Consider the following 25,073-nt stretch of genomic DNA (forward strand, 5'->3'; position numbering starts at 1 on the left):
CAGACATGTGTATACCACATCACTCAGTGCTGTGTATTGTTAGTGAACCTGCACACAAACCGGTCTTTATAAACCTGCAGATCGAGCACAAAGGGGCCAGTTCACTGCAGTCAGTTATCTTGTCAATCCATTAGCACACACCACCTGGTCCTGCCTTAGTCTGAAATGCCCCTCTTTTGTTAAACAAAAAAAGTTCTCCTTTCTACAAACTTTACCTCCCCAAAACAAAGTTGTAGAAGTAAAATATTTACTTTCATTCTAGGAATGGGAGAAGTAACATGTTGACAAGGGCATGATATTATCAGACTTGGAAAGGTGCTTCTTGGGGTATGCAGCCTACGCGGCATTTTTTCAGAGGACTCGGCCAGTTCACTCATACCCTTTCAAATCATGACTTCTTCACTCTATGCAAATGGGACTCGTTATTGTTCGTTTTCATTCAGTTTACACTATATTATTATTTTTACTTTTGCATGTTGCTGATTCACTGTTCCCGATACTCCATTTTACTTTTCTAAAAGTACTGTATTTGCTGGCGTATAAGACTACCTTCTACACTTAAAAAAAATGCCCAAAAAGCAGGGGTCGTCTTATATGCCGGGGTCAGCTGCTCGGATGCCTGCTGGATGTGCAGTAATACTGTATATAGCTTTGGCTACATACAGTATATACTGCTTAGCCATTCCCGGTGAGCTATGTATTCAAATGAATACAGAGCCTGCCTGGATTGGCAGAGGTTGTTACTCAAATCCGATCCAAACAGGCTACATACAGTAGTAACCTGCTCGGATTGACTTTGAGAGTCAGAGAGGTGTGGGCTAATGATGTTCCAGCCTCTGCCAATCCAAGCAGGCTTAATAGCATTGCTCGCCGTGATTGGCTCCAGCAAGAATGAAGAATATAGCTCCAGAAGGAAGAAATATGAAGCGTCAGAAGCCTCAGGAGGGGGCGTCGTCTTATACGGTGAGTACAGGCAAAAAATCTTAAAAAAAATGTTAAATTAGTGGGTCGTCTTATACGCCCGGTCGCCTTATACACCGGCAAATACGGTAAGCAAATTTGCAATTTGACAGACTGGTCAAACATTTGATTCCATTATTTGGTGAAATCATAAAACAAAATCAAAAGGTTTTGATCGACCACAAGGAGATGGGGTCAAAATGACCCCCTGATTGAATGCAGAAGAAAAATCTATTTACTTTAAATTCATTTTTCTGCAGTGATTTTTCACTTTGATTCCATTTCATTTTAATCTTTCAATAAACTGTAAAAAAGCTGTCAATGTATTTCCCAGTTTGGACATTACAATCAATGAAAAAACTGGTGATTGATCAAACGTATGGGTGATAGTTTGCTTAGTTTCTAATAAATATTGGTGATTATATTTATGATTTCCAACTACAAAAATAGCAAAAAAAGTTAGACAGGTTAAAGCAGACACAAAAAAATGCTTGATATTACCTGTGCCCTTTTCTGATGATTTTTTTTTTTTTTTACTGCGCTTTCTTTTAGATAAACCCCCATTGATGGCCATCCCTCTTCCCTTGAAGACCCACATTCTGCTTTGATGAAAACTTTTACTGAGAGAAGTATAAAGGTTCCCATTACTTTCTTTTAAGAAAACTGGCCTTTAATGCTTTTTGAGTCAATGACCTAAATAAACTCTTGATCTGCATGTTTGTTTGTGACAAATGCATCAACATAATAAAGTCATAGGCTCAACATGACAGCCAGCCAACTAGCATTTTTAAAAGAAGAGCTTAGTAATAGCAATCTACATATTCTCTTAGAAAAAGTTTCCTTTAAAAAGAAAGGCAAAGCTTTTCCGTAGTCCTGGACAGAGTGGAGTGCGATTAGAACATCCATCAGTTTTTTTTTTATTAGTGTCTGTATCCCCATGTTGTCATGAGAACAGGAATAAAGGGGAAATATTCCAATGGGGACACCACTTCGGATGACAAGGAATTACATCACTTTGGAGGGATTTACTCTCACTTCCTGTCATTGCTATGGAACATGAAGTGAAAGAAAATCTCCCCAATGGGACACAGAAAATTGACAGGGGTAATAACCCTCTCTTGCACCGTCCAAAATGAAAAAAAAAGTTTTGCCCAATTTTAAAATATAGGTATTCATCAACGGTAAGCTAAAAGTGAAAAACATTACACAGATTTGTTTTATTGTCCTTCAATGAAGTTGGTCATTTTTTGGTAGCAGTTATGCTGTAAAATTCCATTCTAAGGCCTTTGTTAAGAGAAACAAACCATCAAAGCCCTTCAAGCTATAAAAGGGTAAGATAATAAACAGTATTAAATCGCCCCCATCTGTAGGACAAAAGAATTTCCGTAAAGTACGTAGCTTCTACTGTTGTTAAAGGCAATGGTTCACTATTAACTATGCAAAGAAAAACAGGGAGTCAAAAATATTCCATAATGTCAGCAGAACTAAATATCTTCTTTTCGGGTGGGTATCACTTTTTAGAAATGCACTTATTAAATTGTAAATTAGAGTACAGTTATGCCTGATATAACCCTTCCACCTGCTTCAAGATGCAAAACCTAGAAAGTATAAGAAACATTCTGCTTGGTCCAAACTAGTATATGTTCTATACTGATGCTCCATGTGATAGAAATGCAAAAATACATTAAGAATGACATGTTTACTGTTATTTGTTGGCAACGCTATTGGACTGTATTATTGCTAAGGCAATTATATTTTGTACAAAACATTATACATGTCCACAAGGTCAATGGGTAACAAAGAGGCCATTTAGGGATTGTTCCAATAATTATTACATTTTTCTTCATACAAGCCAATAAGAATGCAAATGCAGCTTGAAATATCTAAATGTAAGAAGGAGTTCTACTGCAGGTCAGGATTAGGTCAACTTCAACGTCAAATGCACCTGTGAAGCAATTCAGAACCATCAAAAATGCAAGCTGAATGTGGCAAAAACAATGTATTGTCCCAACTACACAAGCCATAAGTTATCGTTAGCCATGCTACAATGCAAGATCTGCAAGGGCAGCAAACTACACAAAACAAAACAGAGAAAATAAATGGATAGATATTAAAAAATAAACAGCAATAAAAAATGTACATAAAATGTAATATACGTAAAATGGTCTATCGTCATGAAAGTATGAAAATAAAATGAGAAAAAACAATGGAAAAATAAACTAGTAATTATACCACAGTCCCTGCAAAGAAAAAAAAAACACAACTATAATTGAACTCCTAAGCCAATAAAAGGGCCAACAAAACAAAGATTTTTAATCGCATAAAAAAACATTCTATGTGTGATTGAAAAAAAATAAGAAAATATAATAAATCTAGGATCAAGACATGACAGTAGATAAAATGAATTACAATATCGTAAGTAAGTTGGGGAAATGTTAGAAACACTATTAAAGTAGAATTCCAGTCAAACACTAAAAATACTTGTAGCGCTCACCCCCGAAGGAGCCGCTGGTTGATTTTGGGATCGGCCTACTAAGTTACCCTGGCGGTGTCTAGGGGTGTGGTTGTGAGAACAGCGATAGTGAGCGAAGGTCCAGACAGCCAATAAAAGGTTTTCAATGCTTTATTGTCCAGGCCAAACACGGCCAACATCAACATGAATTGGGAAGGTCAAGGTTGATGAAGGAAGGAGAAGAGAACATTGCGGTATCAGGCCTGGATATTAAATGGAGCAGTCAATACTGCTCTGTATAGTACAAATTTTGTAACTCGTCGCCGGTAAAGTGCCTCCGGATAGACCCCTATAACAGGCCTGGCAGCCGAAGCGTCACTCTGAACTAGCTGGGAGGAACAGGTCTCTCTCACAGACCCGGCTCTAGGGCCTCTGCCACAGGCCAATTTCAATAAAGGATTTATATGAATAAAGAGCGAATCCTCCCAGTAGACTTTTCCTATACAGGCCCCCGGATGATAGCAAGCATACCTGTCAGTGGTCCGGACACCCCATCCCAGACTGGGATATTCTTAACAGGTCATGGAATCCAGCAAAACACTTGGGTCCCTTTTCTCCTCAGGTTGAGGTTCGATGCAGTTTTCAGCTTTGGCCAGGTGGGCCGCGCTGGCGGGGTCCATGGATGCGCGTACCCTGAAGGTGGATACCGCACCTGGAACGGGGACCCTGCGAAGGCTTTTCAACACATGACCCCTGTCACAGATATACTCTCCCCCAGCATGCCCTGCGAGGGAAAACTCCTCTAATTGGCTGCTGGGGAAAACTTGCTCTGCCAGAAGCCCTCTGGCGCCAACTGCCGGCAAGGGGTGGTATTGCACCCCCTGACCACAGACTGACCCAGTGGACACTTCTGGAAATGACAGAAGTCCCAAAGTAACTCTCCCATTCCCACTAGCTTTAGCGTAGTGCCCATGCTGAAAGCAAGGGAGCGCTACATACTTAAACCTGCCCCACCCCCATTCTAAGCCTATTCTTTCTACCCTGTAAAGGAAACATGTATATAGTTACCTATTCTCGAGGTGCTCCAGTCCAGTCAAATGATTGGCTCCCAAAGCCAGCTCCAGTGAAGAGGAGGAACAGCTGATAATGCTGCCCCACAGTAAGCCTATGGGTGGAGTCATAACCCAGGTGCTGCAGCCTTTGTTAGCGATCTTTCCTCTTCACTAAAGCCAACCACTGGAGAGGTCATGGTTAGGATGAAGGAAAAAAGCTGGGACAGCCGCACTCCAAAAAAACTCCTCCTTTAATTAAAAATCACAAAATACATGCCACAGCAAAAAACAGCACAACAAAAGAAAAGCTGACGTTTCGCACTATGCCTTAGTGCTTCTTCATAGCTATGAAGAAGCACTAAGGCATAGTGCGAAACGTCAGCTTTTCTTTTGTTGTGCTGTTTTTTGCTGTGGCATGTATTTTGTGATTTTTAATTAAAGGAGGAGTTTTTTTGGAGTGCGGCTGTCCCAGCTTTTTTCCTTCATCCTAACCTGCATTTTGATTGCACTGCCTGCACCCTTGGCTCGGACCACAGGAATCAGATTACCTGGTTCTCTTTGAGCGGTTACCCACTCTCTCACTGGAGAGGTCATGTGAACACGCTGGCAGCATCATATTAGTTAAGTATACATACAGTTGTGCTCAAAAGTTTACATACCTTGGCAGAATTTATGATTTTTGGACATTTCTCGGAGAATATGAATGATAACACAAAACTTACAAAACAAACAAAATGATAACTCATGGTTAGTGTTTGGCTTTAGCCATTTATTATCAATCATCTGTGTTTACTCTTTTTAAATGATAATGACAACAGAAACTAGCCAAATGACCCTGATCAAAAGTTTACATACCCCAGTTCTTAATAGCATGTATTGCCCACTTTAACATCAATGACAGATTGAAGTCTTTTGTGGTATTTGTGAATGAGGCTCTTTATCTTCTCAGATGGTAAAGCTGCCCATTCCTCTTGGAAAAAAGCCTCCAGTCCCTGTAAATTCTTGGGCCGTCTTGCATGAACTGCATGTTTGAGATCTTCCCGGAATGGCTCAATGACATTGAGGTCAGGAGACTGAGATGGCCACTCCAGAACCTTCACTTTATTCTGCTGTAGCCAATAACAGGTCGACTCGGCCTTGTGTTTTGGATCATTGCCATGTTGGATTGTCCAAACACGTCCCATGCACAGCTTCCTGGCTGATGAATGGAAATGTTCATCTAGTATTTTTTTGATATCATACTGCATTCATCTTGCCATCAATTTTGACCAAAGTTCCTGTGCCTTTGTAGCTCACACATCCCAAAAAACATCAGCGATCCCCCTCCGTGTTTCACAGTAGGAATGTTGTACATTTCATCATAGGCCTTGTTGACTCCTCTCCAAATGTAGCATTTATGGTTGTGGCCAAAAAGCTTAATTTTGGTCTCATCACTCCAAATGACTTTATGCCAGGTTTGAGGCTTGTCTCTGTGCTGTTTGGCGTATTGTAAGGGGATACTTTGTGGCATTTGCATAGTAATGGCTTTCTTCTGGCCACTCAACCATGCGGCCCATCTTTCTTCAAGTGCCTCCTTATTGTGCATCTTGAAACAGCCACACCACATGTTTTTAGAGAGTCCTGTATTTCACCTGAAGTTATTTGTGGGTTTTTCTTTGCATCCTGAACAATTTTCCGGGCAGTTGTGGCTGAAATTTTGGTTTCAACAGATCCCCTCATTTTCCACTTCTTGATTAGAGTTTGAACACTGCCTATTGGCATTCTCAATTCCTTGGATATCTTTTTATATCACTTTCCTGTTTTACAAAGTTTAACTACCTTTTCCAGCAGATCCTTTGATTGTTCTTTTGCTTTCCCCATGACTCAGAATCCAGAAATGTCAGTGCGGCACTGGATGAAAGATACAATGGTCTGTCAGGAGTCCAGAAACTCATTGACCTTTTATACACACACACACTAATTACAAGCAAACAGACCACAGGTTTGGATGGTTACCTTTAAAATCCATTCAAACCCCTTTGTGTCAACCTGTGTGCATGTTATCAGGCCAAAATATCCAGGGTATGTAAACTTTTGATTAGGGTCAATTGGCTAGTTTCTGTTGTCATTATGATTTCAAAAAAGTAAATACAGTTGATTTATAATAAATGACTTGAGTACCAGTCTGTATTACCAATTCATTCCCAGGCCATATCTTTTGTCAAATATATGGATCTTTTTGGTGGCAATTAACAACCGCTGTTTTTTTTTGTATACAATATGGCCCCTTTCACACGGGCGGACCGTTCAGGTTCGCCTGTCAGTTTTTTAGGCAGACCTGAACGGACGCTTCGTGCAGGTCTTTGGAGCCATGGAAGTCAGCGGTGACATGCCCGCTGACATCTGACCCGCTCTGATCCGCTAAAGTGTGACGGATGGAAACCCTATTTTCCATCCGTCTGGCGGATCGGATGAAAACGGACTCTACGGTCCGTCGTCATTCGATCCCCCCATAGGGGAGAGTGGCGCTCTGACAGGTCGGTCTCTGCACAGTGTGCAGAGACCGACCTTTCATCTGCCTGCTCAGAGGGGATTGACGGAGCGATCCCCGCTGAGCAAAGTGGCGCCTGTACACTTATACCCAGTAACGTGGCTGGCCTCAGGTGATACACAAATCCTCCTACATAATTTGTACCTGTCTATCTGCGGGCACTTTCTTCTCTACATCCATTCAAAGTGCTGAATTTTTAGGCTTGTCTGAGAGTTCAGAAAAAAGGGACGGAGAGCCGAAGGTACACTCTGTAGAGCTCAGGCAGGAGAGCTCTGACAGCTGATTGAAGGGAAGAGACACACCCCATCCACACAGCACACAGAATCAGAGCTGAGGCTGTGAATCGGCTGCAGTTTCCTTCCCTGTCACCATTCTTCTCTTGGTGTCAAAATTGTCAGAAGTGATTTATGCTGATAGCCGAGGAATAATGAAGCGCACAAAAGTGACACCTAGTGCTCATAGGTGTGCGCAGCCTCTTGCATTAGGGTGTGCACCCAAAGCTCAAACACACGTTTGTGTGTGTATATATGTAGCACCCCCTTGCTTTCAGCTTGGGCTCTACGCTAAAGTTAGTGGGGAGTGGGAGAGTTACTTTGCTCCCATTCAAAATTTGCAAAAATTGGGACTTCTGTCACTCCAGAAACGTCCACTGGGTCAGTCTGTGCTCCAGGGATGCAATACATCCCTGGCCAGCAGTTGGCACAGAGGGGTTCTGGCAGAGCAACTTTCCCCAGCAGCCAATCAGAGAAGTTTTGGACAGAGCGATCATGTGGTAAACAGCCGCTATCAGCGGCAATTTACCACGATTCGTGATGCGCCGGGTCTTCTGGACACGGCGGTCATGGACACTCCCGTGTGCGTGCCCCAGGGGGCGCGGGAGCACAATTCTGGGAGGACATCCGCCCAGAGTTAAGGAACCGCCTTGTAGCCGTAATTCGGCTATGAGGCAGTGATTAAGTGGTTAACAATTGTCCTAAGCCTCCATCAAAAGATAAAAGTATTCAATGTCAAGCACAGAATACATTTTTGAATGGAACATGAATTATGTCTTTTAAAATTGCACACATTATCTGTTCAGGATGCAGAATAATACATTGCAGATGTCTGAAATAATGAAAAACTCATGATAAAATTCCCTTAGCATTTTTTCTTCTCACTGGGGTAAAATAATGAATTTCTTTACATACACATCTTACTATCATGTTTGTAGTCCCTTACAAACTTGGACTTGACACTATACAAGTATGCATAAATCTCTAGTTAAAATGGCCCCTTGTGATGCAAGCTGGACAGAAAGTTACACTGGAAACAGTTAATGATAAATCAGAGCCTGGAAGAATATGCTATGGTTCCCTAGCTTGGAAAGCAGACACATATGGTAAATAAGGCTAGAACAAAGATGGAAATCAAAACATGTTTGTCATATTTAAAAAGATGCCAGAGCAGGAAAGTAATTATTTAGATATTGCCATGTTCCCCAATCTGATAAGAAGTGAGGTGGTGAGTGGTAAGATGATTCTTGGACATTTTTCTGCTGGGCCTTCTGTTGCTTCTAAATTTGTGATTATCCTCCACCTGTCTTTGCCAATTCTGTCACCTTCTCTTTGCCTACCCCCTTCTGGGTCCTCCTGCATGTCTTTTCTTGATTTTACTGAACTTTCCCTACCTTACCCTCAGACTTTGACTCTATTCCTCATTTTTCGTTTGATGGATAGGATTTAATCTCATCCCTTGTCACGGTCTATGACTGTCTGGCTTTGGTCCTGTTTGAGTTACTACCCTGTGTTAGTCTCTGACCTATTTCAGCTCATACTGGTTTAACTTTGGACAGCCTGAACACCCTCTATATTCTGTGACCACTGCTGAGCTACCAAACTGAGGTTGAGAGACTGAACACCATCATAGGTTCCTGGGAGTACACCAAGTAGCAGACTGTGTGGGTAAGTGCAGGGTAGCAGTGAGAAACTGCCTATACCTTACTATCCTCTTCCACCAGAAAATAAAATATCAGTTTTGGATAGCCTGACCCTTATGCCCATAGCAACTACATTCTGCCCTAGGTTATTAAATAAGCAATCATATGTTGTACAGACATGAAGAGAAGCAATGGTTGGTTCTCAAGTTTTGGATAAACTCAATATTTCACTTTCACTCTCCAGTGTCTACCACCCCTTACTGCCCTCCTCAGACTAGGGTAGTCAAAACTTACTATGTTCAAAAGAATAAAGAGAGGGCACACCAGCATAGTGCATTATCTTCACACAACGTTAATAGAAATAGGTGATCATCACAAATATCCAAACATGGAACCGCCAGAGCTGCTATGCGTACTTTTTACATATATATATTACCCACCATCACAGCACCAGATGGATGTTATAGATAACTAAAAAGTATTCATAGGTGTCCACACTAATGTGTGTCTGTCTCTCTCTATCCATATTATATAAAAAACATTACACAGGATTTATATAATGCCAGCAGCTTGCACAGTGTTTTACAATGTAGAGTGGGGCTGTACAATTACAATAGAGTTCAATATAGAAGGGCCCTGCTCATGAAGCTTACAATCTAAAAGGGAGCAGAGTTGGTAAAAAAGGTAATAACTGAGGGGTGAACTGTTGGAGGTGACTCGGGTACGGTTCTTAGGTTGAGGTGGTATAGGCTTCCCTAAATAAGTGAGGTTTCAGGGATCACCTAAATTTGGACAGGGTAGGGGCTGACCGGAAAAAAATGGGCCAGGAGTTCCAGAGGATCAAAGAGGCTCTGGAGAAGTCATGGAGGTGAGCGTGGGAGGAGGTAACAAGGGAGCTAGAGGTCTTTGGAGGAGCGGAGAGGACGATTTGGGCCATATCTGCAGATGAGGTTGGTGCACGTTGTGAATGGCATTTAGAATTTTATATAGTGAGGTAGTGGAAGCCAGTGAATAGATTGGCAGAGAGGAGCAGCAGTCATGAATCGGTTAGTAAGGTGTATTAGTCTAACAGCAGCATTCATAATACATTGAAGGGGGATAGCCTGTGTAAAGGTAGGCCAGTGAGGAGAGAGTTGCAGCAGTTGAGCCGGGAAATTCACCAAGGAGTGAAGATGTTTTTATGTGGTGTCGTTGGGAAGAGGAAAATGCTTGAAATGTTGCAGAGGTTAATGCGGCAAGATGTAGACAGTGATTGGATGTGGGGGCTGAAGGAGTGGTCAGAGTCTAGGCTAACCCTGGCACATTTTGTTGCGTTACAGCCTTATTCTAAAATACAGTTGATTAAACTCATTATTTTCCTCAAAATTCTACAAACATTATCCCATAATGCCAACGTGAAAGAAGTTTGTTTAAAAAAATCACACGTACATAAGTATTCACAGCCTTTGCTCAATACTTTATTTACCACATTTGGCACCTATTACAGCCTCATGTCTTTTTGAGTATGATGCTATAAGCTTGGCACACCTATTCTTGGGCAGTTTCTCCAATTCTTCTTTGCAGAACCTCTCAAGCTCCATCAGGTTGGATGGGGTGCGTCGGTGCACAGCCATTTTTAGATCTCAACAGAGATGTTCAATCGGGTTCAAGTCTGGGCTCTGGCTGGGCCACTGAGGGACATTCACAGAGTTACCCCATTGCCACTTTGTTATCTTGGCTGTGTGCTTAGGGTTGTTGGCCTGTTGGAAGATCAGCCTTCACCCGATCTGAGGTCCACAGTGCTTTGAAGCAAGTTTTAATCAAGGATGTCTCTGTACATTGCTGTATTCATATATCCCTCAATCCTGACTAGTCCCCAAGGTTCTTGCCGCTAAATAACACACCCACAGCATGATGCTGCCACCACCAAGCTTCACTGTAGCGATGGTATTGGCCAGGTGATGAGGAATGCCTGGTTTCCTCCAGACATGATGCTTGCCATTCAGGCCAAATAGTTCAATATTTATTTTATCAGGCCAGAGAATTTTTTGTTTCTCATGGTCGGAGAGTCCTTGCGTTGCCTTTTGGCAAACTCCAGGCAAGCTGTCATGTGCCTTTTTTACTGAGGGAAAATGGCTGATTGTGTCCAATTTGGACATTTTCACTTAGGGGTTTAGACATTTTTGGCTGTGTTTTGAGTTATGTTGAGGGGACAGCAAATTTACACTGTTATACAAGCTGTACACTCACTACTTTACATACATAGCAAAGTGTCATTTCTTTAGTGTTGTCACATGAAAAGATATAATATCAGCAGTCTTCAAACTCTAATCAAGAAGTGGAAAATGGGGGGTTCTGTTGAATTCAAACCACAGTCAGGTAGACCAACAAAAATGTCATCCACAACTGCCAGGAATTGTTCAGGATGCAAAGAAAAACCCACAAAATCTCAGGTGAAATACAGGACTCTGAAAACATGTGGTGTGGCTGTTTCAAGATGCACAATAAGGAGGCACTTGAAGAAAGATGGGCTGCATTGTCGAGTTGCCAGAAGAAATCCATTACTATGCAAATGCCACAAAGTATTCCGCTTCCAATTTGCCAAACAGCACAGAGACAAGCCTCAAACCTTCTGACACAAAGTCATTTGGAGTGATGAGACTAAAATGTTGCTTTTTGGCCACAACCATAAACACTACATTTGGAGGGGAGTCAACAGGGCCTATGATGTACACCATGTGAAACATGGAGGGGCTCGCTGATGTTTTGGGGATGTGTGAGCTACAAAGGCACAGGAACTTTGGTCAAAATTGATGGCAAGATGAATGCAGTATGTTGGTATTAAACAAAACTGGAGGGACATTTGCATTCATCAGGCCAAGTCAACCTGTCATTGGCTACAGCAGAATAAAGTGAAGGTTCTAGAGTGGCCATCTCAGTCTCCTGGCCTCAATATATTTGAGCCACTCTGGGGAGATCTCAAATGTGCAGTTCATGCAAGACAGCCCAAAAATGTACAGGAACTGGAGGCTTTTTTCCATGAGGAATGGGCAGCTTTACCATCTAAAAAGATAAAGAGCCCCGTCCACAAATACCATAAAAGACTTCATGCTGTCATTGATGTTAAAGTATTAGGAACTGGGGTATGTAAACTTTTGATCAGGGTAATTTGGGTAATTTCTGTTGTCATTATGATTTAAAAAGAGTAAATACAGTTGATTTATAATAAATGTCTTCAGCCAAACACTAAGCATGAGTGAAAAACTTTTTTGTGTTATCCTTCATATTCTCTGAAAAATGGCCAAGAAATCATAAATTCTGCCAGGGTATGTAAACTTATGAGCACAACTTTGTGTGTGTGTGTGTATGTGTATATATATATATATACACACACACATACACACACACATATACACACACTGATCAGCCATAACATTATGACCACTGACAGGTAAAGGGAATATCTCGTTAAAATAGCATCTGAAAATTGATGCGATATTAGGCAGTAAACATGTTGTCCATGAACTTGATGTGGTGAAAGCAGAAAAAGATGGGAATTGCAGTTTGTTGTGTATGGGGCTGTGAAACCCATGGTGACCCATGTCCATAGCCAAATGCTCCTACAAGGGTCACATGAACGTTAGAACTGGACTGCGGAGGACTAGAAGAAGGTGGCATGGTCTGATTCACGTTTTCCTTTACATCATGTGGATGGCCATGTGCGTGTGTATCATTACCTGGGAAAGAGATGGCACCAGTATGCAGTATAAGGGGGCAAGTTGGCAGAGGCAGTGTGATGCTTTGGACAATATTATGTTGAGAAACCTTGGGTCCTGCCATTAATGTGGATGTTACTTTGGTGTACATGCCTCAATGAGTCAGGGATGTTTTAGCAAAAAGGGATCATACTAAATATTAGGTGGGTGGTAATAATGTTATGGCTGATCGTATATATACACACACTGTGATTGGGGTAAATGCACATTACCTTGGCTGCACCAAAAATGTTTTTTTTTTACACCAGCCAGAGTGGCACCATTTAACTTAAAGGGTTGTAGAAATTATCCAGAATGGTAACGCTGGACCCTGGAATGTACTCTGCATCACTAAACCAGAAACACAGCTTGCTTGTGGGTTCCAGCTAATACTTCCAGTTTCTGTTCCACACTGTGATCTATCTAACGAGAGAGGTGGACGTTGCAGTTCCCTACTAGCAATAGCAACGCAAGGCAAAATAATACAACACAGCGAGAAACAATTTTATGAAAAATAGAATACAGGGCCATTAAGTAGTGAATATTTTAGAGAAAAAATATTTATTATTTGGTGTCGCTTCAAATAAGTTCCTGGGCAGCTCAAACTGCACACACTATGGCCTAGATTCACGTATGGCCGATCTACATTGGGCGGGCGTAGCGTACCGTATTTACGCTATGCCGCCGCAACTTAGAGAGGCAAGTGCTGTATTCACAAAGCACTTGCCTCCTAAGTTACGGCGGCGTAGCGTAAATGACCCGGCGTAAGCGCGCGTAATTCAAAGTAGGCTGTAGGGGGCGTGTTGTATTTAAATGAGGCTTGACCCCACGTAGATGCATGGCCGGACGAACGGCACATGCGCGCGCATGCTCAGTATCACGTCGTATTTACGCCCAAAGATACGTCGGCTCAATGCCTGTAACGTGAACATAATTTCCGCACAGCCCTATTCGCGTACGACTTGCGCAAACAACGTAAAAAGATACGCTTGTTCCAACGTCCATACTTTGCATGGGATGTGCCACCTAGAGACCAGCTTTATCTTTACGCCGGCGTATCTAACGTAAACGGCGTAACTAATTGCGACAGGCGCACGTACGTTCGTGAATCGGCGTATCTAGTCATTTGCATATTCTACGCCAAACTCAACGGAAGTGCCACCTAGCGGCCAGCGTAAATATGCACCCTAAGATACGACGGTGTAGGAGACTTACGCCGCTCGTATCTTAGCCTAATTTAAAGCGGGAGTTCACCCAAAAATCAACTTTCTGCAGTTAGATCCAGCATACTGCTGACATCTGCAGTATGCTGGTTCTTTTTTATTTTATTTTGGTACTTATCGTTATAGCAGTATTTCTTCTATGGCTCCGAGCGGGGAATCCTGCGGGTATGGGCGTTCCCGAAGGCAAGCAAGTTGATTGATGGCCTTCGATAGCGCGTCACGGCTTCCGAAAACAGCCGAGGTGACACTTGGCTGTTTACGGCGCCTGCGCCTGACGCGCTATCGAAGGCTGTCAGTCAACTTGCTTGTCTTCGGGAACCCCCTCTACCAGGAAGAAATCCCCGCTCGGAGCCATAGAAGAAATACTGCTATAACGATAAGTACCAAAATAAAAAAAAAAGACCAGCATACTGCAGATGTCAGCAGTATGCTGGATCTAACTGCAGAAAGTTGATTTTTGGGTGAACTCCCGCTTTAAGCGTATCTGGTTTCCAGAATACGCTTAAATTTACGACGGCACAGATTCGGACTTACGACGGCGTATCTACTGATACGCCGACGTAAGTCTCTGAGAATCTGGCCCTATATGCTAAACTTTAAATCTGAGGAAGCAAAATATCCAGTTTTTAGGACTGATAATTTCCACTACTGAAGCCACTGAGATGGACCCTCAGAAGGTCAAAACTGATCAGAAGTGGGTTCAACAGTTCATTGGATTTGCAAACATTTATTGAATATTTAATAATGAATTCTCCCCCAGCTGTCACTCACTCTTATTGTTTTATTGGCTGAGACACCATTTGATTAGGTTTAGACATTGTCATATTATCAGAGTCCAGGAGTTTTGTTGTACCAGATAGCTTTCTTTTTACATAACTTACCTCAGCAGAAAGAAACTAACACCCGGAAGACAGGGAACTTCTGGCAATTAAAACCTCATTACAAGAATGGAGATATATTCTGGAAGGGGTAGCTCATCTAATATTGATATTTACAGATCACAAGAACTCGGAGTAGCTGAGAACTGCTAAGCATTTGACACTTCACCAACCTAGATGGGCATTATTCTTTTCATATCACTTATCGGCAAGGGTCTAAGAATAGCAAACCAGATGCACTATCCTGTTTGTTTTGTGAAACTGAAGAACCCCCATCATCTGATACCACCCTGTCAGCAGGGAATTTTTTGTTCCTGTAAACAGATCCTATCCCGAATTAATCATCTGGGAAAAGAACACCACCCCAAGAAGTTACATTATATATAAAGGACTATCTGCTCTGGTTTATTAAGATATTTGTACCTAGGGACCTTTGTTTTTGAACTTTTGTCATCATCATTCTCTGACAGGACATTTTCAATTACAGAAGACTTTTAACCTGGTACGATGCTTGTGTTGGTGGCCTTGGGGAAGACTGTAAGAGCCATGCTGTAAGAAGACTGTAGGAGCTGATGCTTGCATCACTGCATACAGAATAAGAGTAGCAGGACCAGATCTTAGGACTTACTGAAGCATCATGTACTTCCTGACAGGCCCTGGAAAATGATACTGATAGGCTTCATAGTGGAACATGTATTGTCTGAGGGCTACACTACTAGCTTTGACATTGGAGAATGTTTAAAATGGCACCTTTTTTTACCAATAAAAGGGACCCCATCCACATCCATGACTTGAAAATTTGTAAAATAAAATTGTGAGACTCCATGGGATCTCTAGTGATAATGTATTTGACCAAAGGCTACAAGTTATCTCTAGGGTCTGGATTTTTTTTCTGGATTGCATACAATTTGGCCCATCCAGTCAGCAATCAATCTTCGTTTTTGCACATTATGAACTTAATTGATCATTCATGTCTGGTACAGTTCCTGAGTTTTTATATTCAGTAGTACAGGGCAGAGTACATTCCTTGAGCACAAACAAGATAATTCAGGATGCAGATGGTAAAAGCGGAGGTCTACACAAAAATGGAACCTCCACTTTTCAGAACCCTCCCCCCCCTCTGGTGTCACATTTGGCACCTTTCAGGGGGGAGGGGGTGCAGATACCTGTATAATACAGGTATTTGCACCCACTTCTGGGCATAGACCCCCACTGGCGTCACGCCCAACCCCCCTCCCCCCGCTGTCTTCTGGGAAACACACAGGTCCACACAAAACAAACACACGGAAGACAGCGGGGACCAGAGAGGATGGCGGCGGAGGCAGCCGAGTGATTAATCGGCTTCGGCTGCGGATATCGTGGGCACCCTGGACAGGTAAGTGTCCATTTATTAAAAGTCAGCAACTCCAGTATTTGTAGGTGCTGGCGTTTATTTTTTTTTTTTTTTAAGGCAGACCTCCGCTTTACAGAAAGAGAGATAAAAGGAATATCTTTAAGAAAAAGAAGGGGGATTTATTTCCCAAACCAGCTGACCAGTGTGGGTATCTGCAACTTACCTAAATAAAGTTTCACCTAAACTGGAACCCAAATATGTTGCAAAATTTTCAATAATAAAAGGAAAATTAACGATCATGTGAACCTGTATTGATCTACTTCTATAGGATAGGATATATCATGTTTTCCATGCATCTTTTCAATTTGCAGCGCTTGACCCTATTCCAGACTGAAATGCAGGAGTCAGTAATTATTAATGGAAATGAGGACTATGAGACTGCAGCCACTCTTGACTGCAGAAAGCAAATGGGGCAGGTTCAATATTCAAATAAAAAGGCTTTCTGACATGAAGTGTATTATTGGGAGCCGGAGTGCAACATTCATGAGAGTAAAAAGGGGAGGGGGGGGTCCATCATGCCAATCCAGATATTTGATCCAGTCAGGCATCCAGGGGCTGTCCTTAGGGATGGGCAATGTCAGGAAGGTCATGATAGAACACATGATAACATATCCACATAGGCACCTGTGCGCAGGTGTAGATTTTCTTTGGGCCAATCGCTTAGGGTTGCTGCCAGTCTCACATGTGCATGCTTCACAGAGTGTGCCCCAGCATACATGCTCGTTGTAGGCACTGGCTTGCCAAAGTACCTTCCTGCTGTTTCTGGGACTAGTTTACTGCCTTTAGCCAGTGCATCTTCCTACTGTTTCAGTGACCTGCCTTCTTCCATAAAGAAGACCAGCAAGGCATTCATGCAGCTCCATGCTCTTGCACCACCTGGTAGCTCTATCATGGATCCTGGGCTGGAAGTGTAAGAGGCCTTCCCCACCTCATCTAGCTCATACACCAGGTACGCAACATACTTTCTTGATGTTTATTTCTTGTTTGTACATACAATCACTGTTACTTTGATGGTGGTTGCACTATTGGGTCCTTAGCTACACAGTGAATTACCTTTACGATTCACAATTGTTCCATAAATCAATGCAAAACGCAACTTTTATCTTGCACTATAAGACATGACTGTTTCAGGTGATCAAGATTACATGATTCACAACAGCAGAAGATTTATGACTGCAAATGAAACACAAGTACAAATCATCAATGGATCTTAGTCCAGGGTCTTATGTACACACATACAATATATATACCATTACCATCTGGTGTTCCAGGATTCATTCTCTGGCAATTCGTTACCATACCTTGAAATTTGGAACATGAAAGTAAAGGCCAGGAACTGCATGCGTAGCATAAGTGGAGAACCTGCATCACAGCGTTTGCGAGGTAGGCTGTAGTCGGGCAGTTTAGAATGTGGGTTTGTAAAATAAGAGTAAACGGCAGGATCCAGCAAAAGGGAGGGGTTGATTGAAAGTCAGTGGGAGCCTGGTCAGCGTGGAAGATACTTGCCCACCCTCCCTCCCTGTTACTTTGTTATGTGGTTTGCATGGGTTGTTTTATGTATTGTATTTCCCCTAGGTGGGTTATGGTTGCTATAGGGTGTTTGATCCTAGTGTTTTTGCTGGTGGGTTTGTTTTGTCATAGCAGCAGGCAGGGTATCGGCATGGTCAAAACAGTATGTGGAGTGTGAGGGGTTGGGCCCATCTCGGTATTGGTGTACCTTCCCTACTAAGTGAAGTCAGTAAGGGGCTATCAGTCATCAGGTGTAAAAACTGGTAATACATTTTCCCTGAGTCGGTGTAACTGCGGCTAGGGGCCGGTATGGTAAAGTGGGGTGAATACAGCCAATGCGATACAGAAAACATCCTTCATCTACCTGAGACATTTAAACAGGCACTTGGATACCTTAGGTTTGGAAAGTTCTTGTTTACGTGGAATGGAATTAAAAGTTATTGTGTTATTTATAGTTGGTAATAAAAGGGCTGCTATGGCCATTTAAATCCAAGATATGTGTTGTCATTATTTAAGGCAAAGAATGGTATATAAGTAATAAATGTAAGGTCATGGCCGCCTCAACATCAGCAATACTTTAGTCATGAGGTTTGCATCTTCTGTTTGTCAACACTATGGTAATGAATGTTTCACCAACAGGCCACAGTACAGATTTCCCATAGGCAGTACAAATAAGCTCTCCAAGGGTATCAGTAAGGCTTATAATTCACCAGATGTTGGCTTTCATTTGTATTAGGGCAGTAATTCCATAACTCAACAAACCTAATGGTCATTCCTACCAAATATGTAATGTGAATAACTCAAACGAGAACATTTCCATATGTATACTTGCAGGGAAGTTAAAATAAAGTTAAAATACAATTTGTCAGAAAGCATTGGCAAACCAGGACTTGCAGCCTTCTGAATACTTTGTCATGCACACACATATTGACTTATGTGTGCTAGCATTGTTATTTTTGGACAAGTGTACACTTAACTGTTTATCACGATTTCTTGGCACATCAGGCTTCCACAAACATGTTCTTATGTATAGAACTTACAATACTTTTTTTCCCCTCCCTGAACTCACAATGTCACAGCAACACACTGCTCCTATAGCAAAGGACTAGTAGTATAAATAAAAGCACCAGAATATATCTACATTAATGTTTCTACCACATATTTCTAATATTTTTAGATATTAATATTTTGTTTAATACACTGTCAATGTACAGATAATTTATTTAAATTGTTGCGAGAAATATGTGAATTTTAGCAATCTTTAAACTAGTATCGATACAGTAAGCACAGGTGTCATAAGAAAAGCAGAAGACTGCCAATGCTGGATTAAAACACCGGTCCAGTTTTATTTGCTTTCTGTGTCCCCATTGGGGTCACCGAGAGGGAAAGTGAAAGAAAACTCCAACTTTTGTGTTGTCACCAGAACAGAAATTGAAGGGAAATCTTTCAATGGGGGACATTGGCTCTGGTCACCCTGGACGTCCCTCACTTTGGATGGATTTCCTGTCACTTCCTGTTGTGGCTATGTGACAGGAAGTGAAAAAAAATCTCCCTAATAGGAAACAGATGACAAAAAGCTGCTAGGAGTTATAAGCCTCCCCTACTGTAACCAAAATAAAAAAAAGTGCTGGTAGTTCTACATTAGGACTCTTCAAGTACCGAGCACAATATTCAACTTATTTAACATGACTAAGACACTATTTTTAAAATAGAGACAAAAAACATGATTGTAAAGATAAGCGCGAATATTTGCCTTCCATTCACTCTTGCTGCTAATACCTGTTTGTCTTCAGAAGCTATAATGACTAAAAAATTCAGCATTCAACACTTCTGGGAGTGTCGGATGACTGGTTCCCCTTTGAACATTGTGGTTCCCACCTCTGGTCTCTAAATCTGTACAGGGCACCATGGTGAAAAAGGAGCTGGAAGAAGAAACCCCCAAGTACAGTGGGGAGTCAAGCATTCTGACACATCTGGATTAATGCCAGATGATGTTTCACCAAGTGTAACTTGTGATAACAGCAAAGATCGATGGAGCAGGTGAGAGATAGAATAGGTATGAACCCCTTTCCTTGCAGGTATTCTTTATTTTTTATTTTTAAAATAGTAGTAGAGTCACTAACAGGAAGAGATAAACTACACTACAGCATGATACAAACATGTTGCTTCAAGGTACACTTCAGCAGCTCCATCATTAACGTGACAGTAAATCATGATTTAACCACTTTAGCCCCAGGAGATTTTCCTTCTTAATGATCAGGCCATTTTTTGCGATACGGCACTGCGTCGCTTTAACGGACAATTGTGCGGTCATGCAACGCTTTACCCAAACAAAATTCAAATCCGTTTTTTCCCAACAAATAAGCCCCATACACACTATCAGTTTTCCTGCAGGTTTTTCTCTTCAGGTGCCTGCCTGATTGCATACAAATTGAAACTCTTAAGGTTTGACCTCATATTAGATAGTTTTGGTAAACCTGAAGAGAAAAACCTGCAGGAAAACCGATAGTGTGTATGGGGCTATAGAGCTTTTTTTTGGTGGCATTTGATTTGCATTTTTTTTTTTTTTTGCGCTATAAACAAATATGGTACTGTAAATTTCCCAAAAATATATATTTTTTACTTTTTGCTATAATAAATATCCTGAAAAAAATGTCTTCATCAGTTTAGGCCAATATGTATTCTTCTACATATTTTTGGTAAAAAAAAGGAAAAATTGCAATAAAGCGTATATTGATTGGTTTAGTTATACCGTCTACAAAACAGGGGATATATTTATGCCATTTATTTATTTATTTTTTACTATTAATGGCGGTGATCAGCAATTTTTAGCGGGACTGCGACATTGCGGCAAACAGATCTGACACTTTTTTGGGACCAGTGACATTTATACAGCGATCAGTGCTCTAAAAATGCACTGGCAGGGAAGGGTTAACACTAGTGGTGATCAAGGGGCTAAATGTGTTCCCTGGGAGGTGTTTCTAACTGTGGGGGGAATGGACTGACTGAGTAGAGAGAGATTGCTGTTCCTAATCACTAGGAACAGACGATCACTCGGTACCAAGGATGAGCTCAGGCATGTTCACAACCACACGTGCAGAGCCCGCCAGGAAGTCAGCACTGCACAGCGCTAATCACAGGCAGCGAGACATTTCCCGATCTTTGCAGTCGCAGATTGGGAAATGTCTCACTGCTTGTGATAAGCGATACACAGTGCCGACTTCCTGTGGTTGCGAACACACCTGAGCTCATCCTTACTCAGTACTCCCCTGAAATAACATGGATCTGTCTGTTTACATTGACAGATCCCCGTTCTGGCTTTCTGTGGAGCGATCGCAGGTGGCCGCCAGACATCACGGCCGCTGGCCATACGCATCAGCTCACCCGCCGTGAACAGGGCACGCACGTGCCTGCTATGGCTGTTAAAAGGACCGACATACAGCTATGGCGATTCACAGGATCGAGCTGACCTGCCACAGTATAATGATGGCGGCTGGTCGGCAAGCGGTTAAAAATAAAACAATTCTATTCAAGCATGAATTCTTAACTTAAAACAGTTCCTTCTATTGCTCTCACCCTCCTCCACATCTCCAAATTCCCTTTTTACTTCCGTTATCTGACTTCCTGTAGAGTTCCACTGTATGTAGAATTGGGAGCTCGCTCCCGAGATGGACCTGGGACTATGAACTATGGAATTTGTAGTGTCTATAGAGCAGTGCACATGACCGCAACTAATGTACGCTGCATGATCCAAGCAAACAGAAGCAACGGGGAAAAGGCTCAGGAGATCCCAGAGGAAGTTAGTAGGAGGAAGAAACACAGTAGGAAACATTTTTATGAAAATAGATTACAGGTACATTAGGTAGTGAATGTATTTGGATTATTTTTAGAAAATACGGCTATTAGTGTCAACTAAAATCAGTCTTACCTGGTATTAACCTTAGCCGATTCCTTATTCTTAGGGCACTTTTTCCTGAGCCATCTTCACACGCATCCTCATCATCGCAATCACCACTTTGCGATTCCTCATCTTCTGCAGTTCTTCCATTGTTTTTCCTACGCTGTGTTGACATTCCCTTTAAAAGCTGAGGACACATGAGAAGTTATACTTGAAAAATAATGGCAAGATTATTAATACAAACATGATATTCAAAGCTAATATTGCATTGCTCTGCCTTTAGCTACAAGTTTCAAAATGGTCTTTCTGGCTCAGGGCCACTCCATTCCCAATCCTACCTAAATGTCCCTCCCCTAGTAATATTTATCATACCCATCTTGAAGTTCATATCAAATAAGCACCAGTTGCATACATTTGTTTTTTTGAGCCCTACCCAACTTACACATCATGTAGCTCAAGTGGCCAAAGGGCAGCAATATGAAAGGACTAGCTGAAGGTCAGAGAGCAGCTGTCTTCAGGATTAGATCTGCACTCTTCAGGACAAGTGCCATGACTTTGAAATGGAAGTGGCTTCAGTCATCGAACACCTTTCAAAGGCAAAGACGCACCCTAATCTAACAGTGGCCAGCTCTCTGTGATACAAAGCTGGAACAGAATAAACAAGAGATAGAGTGGTTGGAAATAGCTACTGTACTTGGCAAGTCCTTGAACATCAAAGGCTATTTATTCCAAAATGGTTTAGGGGCATAAATTCTACTTCTGATTGTTTGAAACTGACAAAAATCAAACAATAACTGTGTGAACCAGTCACTGTTAGGAAACACAGAAATCAATTGTTTTCTGTGTGTCCTATTCACACTACAATGGAACCCTAGGATGTACTGCAATAAGCTGTAATAAAATGCAGACATTATGCATTTTATCCTACAGGATCACATATCACTGTACAGCAGCACATCGTGCTGCTGCACAATAACAAATGAAGTGTCACTTTTGTGCACTTCAAGTAAAGTTTCACCCAAAAAAAAGGGAAGCTGTGTGATGCTCTGAATAGTGCCCCACACCGCCCCCTACTGCAGTCGGAACGGACAGCTGCCAGAGGGTAAATCGCTGCAGTTTACCCCTCCAGCAGCTATTTAACTTATCCCCTACTCAGGGGCGGACTGACAACTCATGGGGCCCCCGGGCAATAGGAGATTATGGGGCCCCCAGGCAATAGATTTTGGGGCCACACAGTATACATATACACACACACACACATATACAGCATACACAATCGGTCAAACCGATGAGAACGGTCTGATGGACCGTTTTCATCAGACCAAACCGATCGTGTGTAGGCCCCATCGGTTATTTATCCATCGGTTAAAAAAATTCAATCTTGTTTTAAATTTAACCGATGGATACCTAACTGATAGAAAAAAAACTATCGTTTGTAGGCACGTCCATCGGTTAAAAATCCACGCATGCTCAGAATCAAGTCGACGCATGCTTGGAAGTATTGAACTTAATTTTTTTCAGCACGTCGTTGTGTTTTACGTCACCGCGTTCTGACACGATCGTTTTTTTAACCGAGGGTGTGTAGGCACGACTGACCATCAGTCAGCTTCATCGGTTAACCGATGGTAAAATCCATCAGACCGTTTTCATTGGATGGACCGATCGTGTGTACGCGGCAATACACAGTATATACACACACAGTATACATACACACAGAATACACATACACACACTGAAAAAGTACTGGTAAGGCTATAAAACACAGCTTTTTACTTGCTGTCCCTGTTTTTACTGAGGCTGGCAGCCCTGATGGGGCCCCCTAGTGGCATGGGGCCCTCGGGCAGTGTCCAAATGGTCAGTCCACCCCTGCCTCTACTGCTGCAAGGTTTTCATTTAAAATGTGAGTTCTGGTGAATGGGTCTTTTTAAATCAGCACCTTTTAATAAGGCTTTCAGATAGGTACAGACAGTCCACTCCCCCAAGGTCTCAAAGGGGATGTACTGGTACGTCCTCTGAGAACTGCGCTTCTGTGCATGCCTGCCCGCACAGGGCGGTGGTCATAATTAGATTAGACAGCGGTTTACAAGATAAAAAGGTACAGAACCAATGAGAGTAGCTCTGTACTACATGATAGCAGTGATCAATCACAGCATCACACAATACAAACAAGAAAGCACCCTTTACTCTCACACACTGATCAGTGAGACTCCCGACTACCAGCCAGCGCCAGAGCAATGCAGTAACAGTGCCAAAAGTATTTAAATCCATCTTTCCAATGTCATTCCTACCATAATATTCCTATCCCCATTCTATCCCTGATCTGACCTGTATATTAACCCCTTACCCTGCACATTAACCCCTTCATCTCCATCCCTCCATTGTATGTGATTTGTACATTAAACCTTCAGCTCCTAATCCCATCGTGTTCCTGCACCATTACTAAGCTCCAGGTTTTAACCCAGCATGTTTCTTCATTACCAAAAAATCAGAGCAGGAAAATTAGATCACCTTGGGGTGTCCACTTTTCATAAAAGGGGTCCTTTGGGGGGAGGGAGGGGGTCATACTGTCCTGACATTATTTGCTATGTTTTAAAACAAAAAGTAAGGAAAGTTTTTCCCAATATTTTATTTTTGATTTTTTTTTACTTTATCTAGTAAAAAATAAAATCTAAAAACAAATGGTTATTAGCCACCACCCAAAAAAAGTAATAATATAACATTTATTTGGGTACAGCGCTACATGTTTTCAGTCAAAGTATCACAGTGCTGAAACTGAAATATGATCCAGTAATGTAGAGGGCATGCTGCTACTGAAGTGGTTAAATCATCAGCCACTCTTCTGAAAACTCCCTTGGCACCTGAAAATTTGATTTGCTGATTGAACATGTACAGGACCATAATGTCTCTCAGTAGATCCTCCCTTTGATCCCTCCCCCAATCCCTACATACTTACCTTGTTTCTGCCTCCATTGCAGATGCCACTCCCTCAGTTATGTGAAAGTAGTTGAGCCCAGGGACTGGCTGCTTGATCCAATAACTGTCATGGGGGAGAAGGCAATGCTTCTTCATATTTAAAAGCAGGCTCCCAATCAGAAGGTAGCACCAGTCCTCGTATATGGGGCCCAGGACCTATCAGCTCAACAAGGGGGCTCAGGTAGCTGACAAACAGGGGGAGAGGATCCTGGACAGGGGGAGGGTGATCGGAGCGACTGGGGAAGAGCAGTCCCTGAAATTGATACTCCATTGTTTCCCCTGGAATGCATCTAGCTTCTCCTTAATTTTTTCCCACTTGGGGGGGGGGGTCCGTTTCAGGGATGGCCTCCAGCAGCCAACCCCCTTTTTCTGATCTCCCCCTCTCCTGTTCAGGATCCCTTTCCCTGGTAGCTCTAATACTCCTGTGTCCCCCCTCCCCTCACCACTGCAGAGCTGGCTTCTCCTCCTCTCCCTTCGCCGGCTTTCAGCTGCTGCAGGCACATAGGGAGATTGGTGTTAAGCATGGAGAGTGGGGGGAGAGCAGGAAACATGTAGG

At 42.3% G+C, this 25,073-nt stretch overlaps 1 protein-coding gene across 2 annotated transcripts in view; it reads right to left on the bottom strand.

The window, feature by feature from the left end:
• The window catches only part of GPC3 (glypican 3), a 635,735-nt gene that overhangs the window by 162,553 nt on the left and 448,109 nt on the right, over positions 1 to 25,073 (bottom strand). For both annotated transcript variants that reach the window (XM_040323721.1, XM_040323722.1), the window contains one exon: positions 21,575 to 21,731. In XM_040323721.1, the coding sequence (XP_040179655.1) occupies positions 21,575 to 21,731 (157 nt within the window). The remainder of the gene's footprint in view (positions 1 to 21,574; positions 21,732 to 25,073) is intronic.

Source organism: Rana temporaria, chromosome 9, assembly GCF_905171775.1.
Source record: "Rana temporaria chromosome 9, aRanTem1.1, whole genome shotgun sequence".
Taxonomy (NCBI): Eukaryota; Metazoa; Chordata; class Amphibia; order Anura; family Ranidae; genus Rana; species Rana temporaria.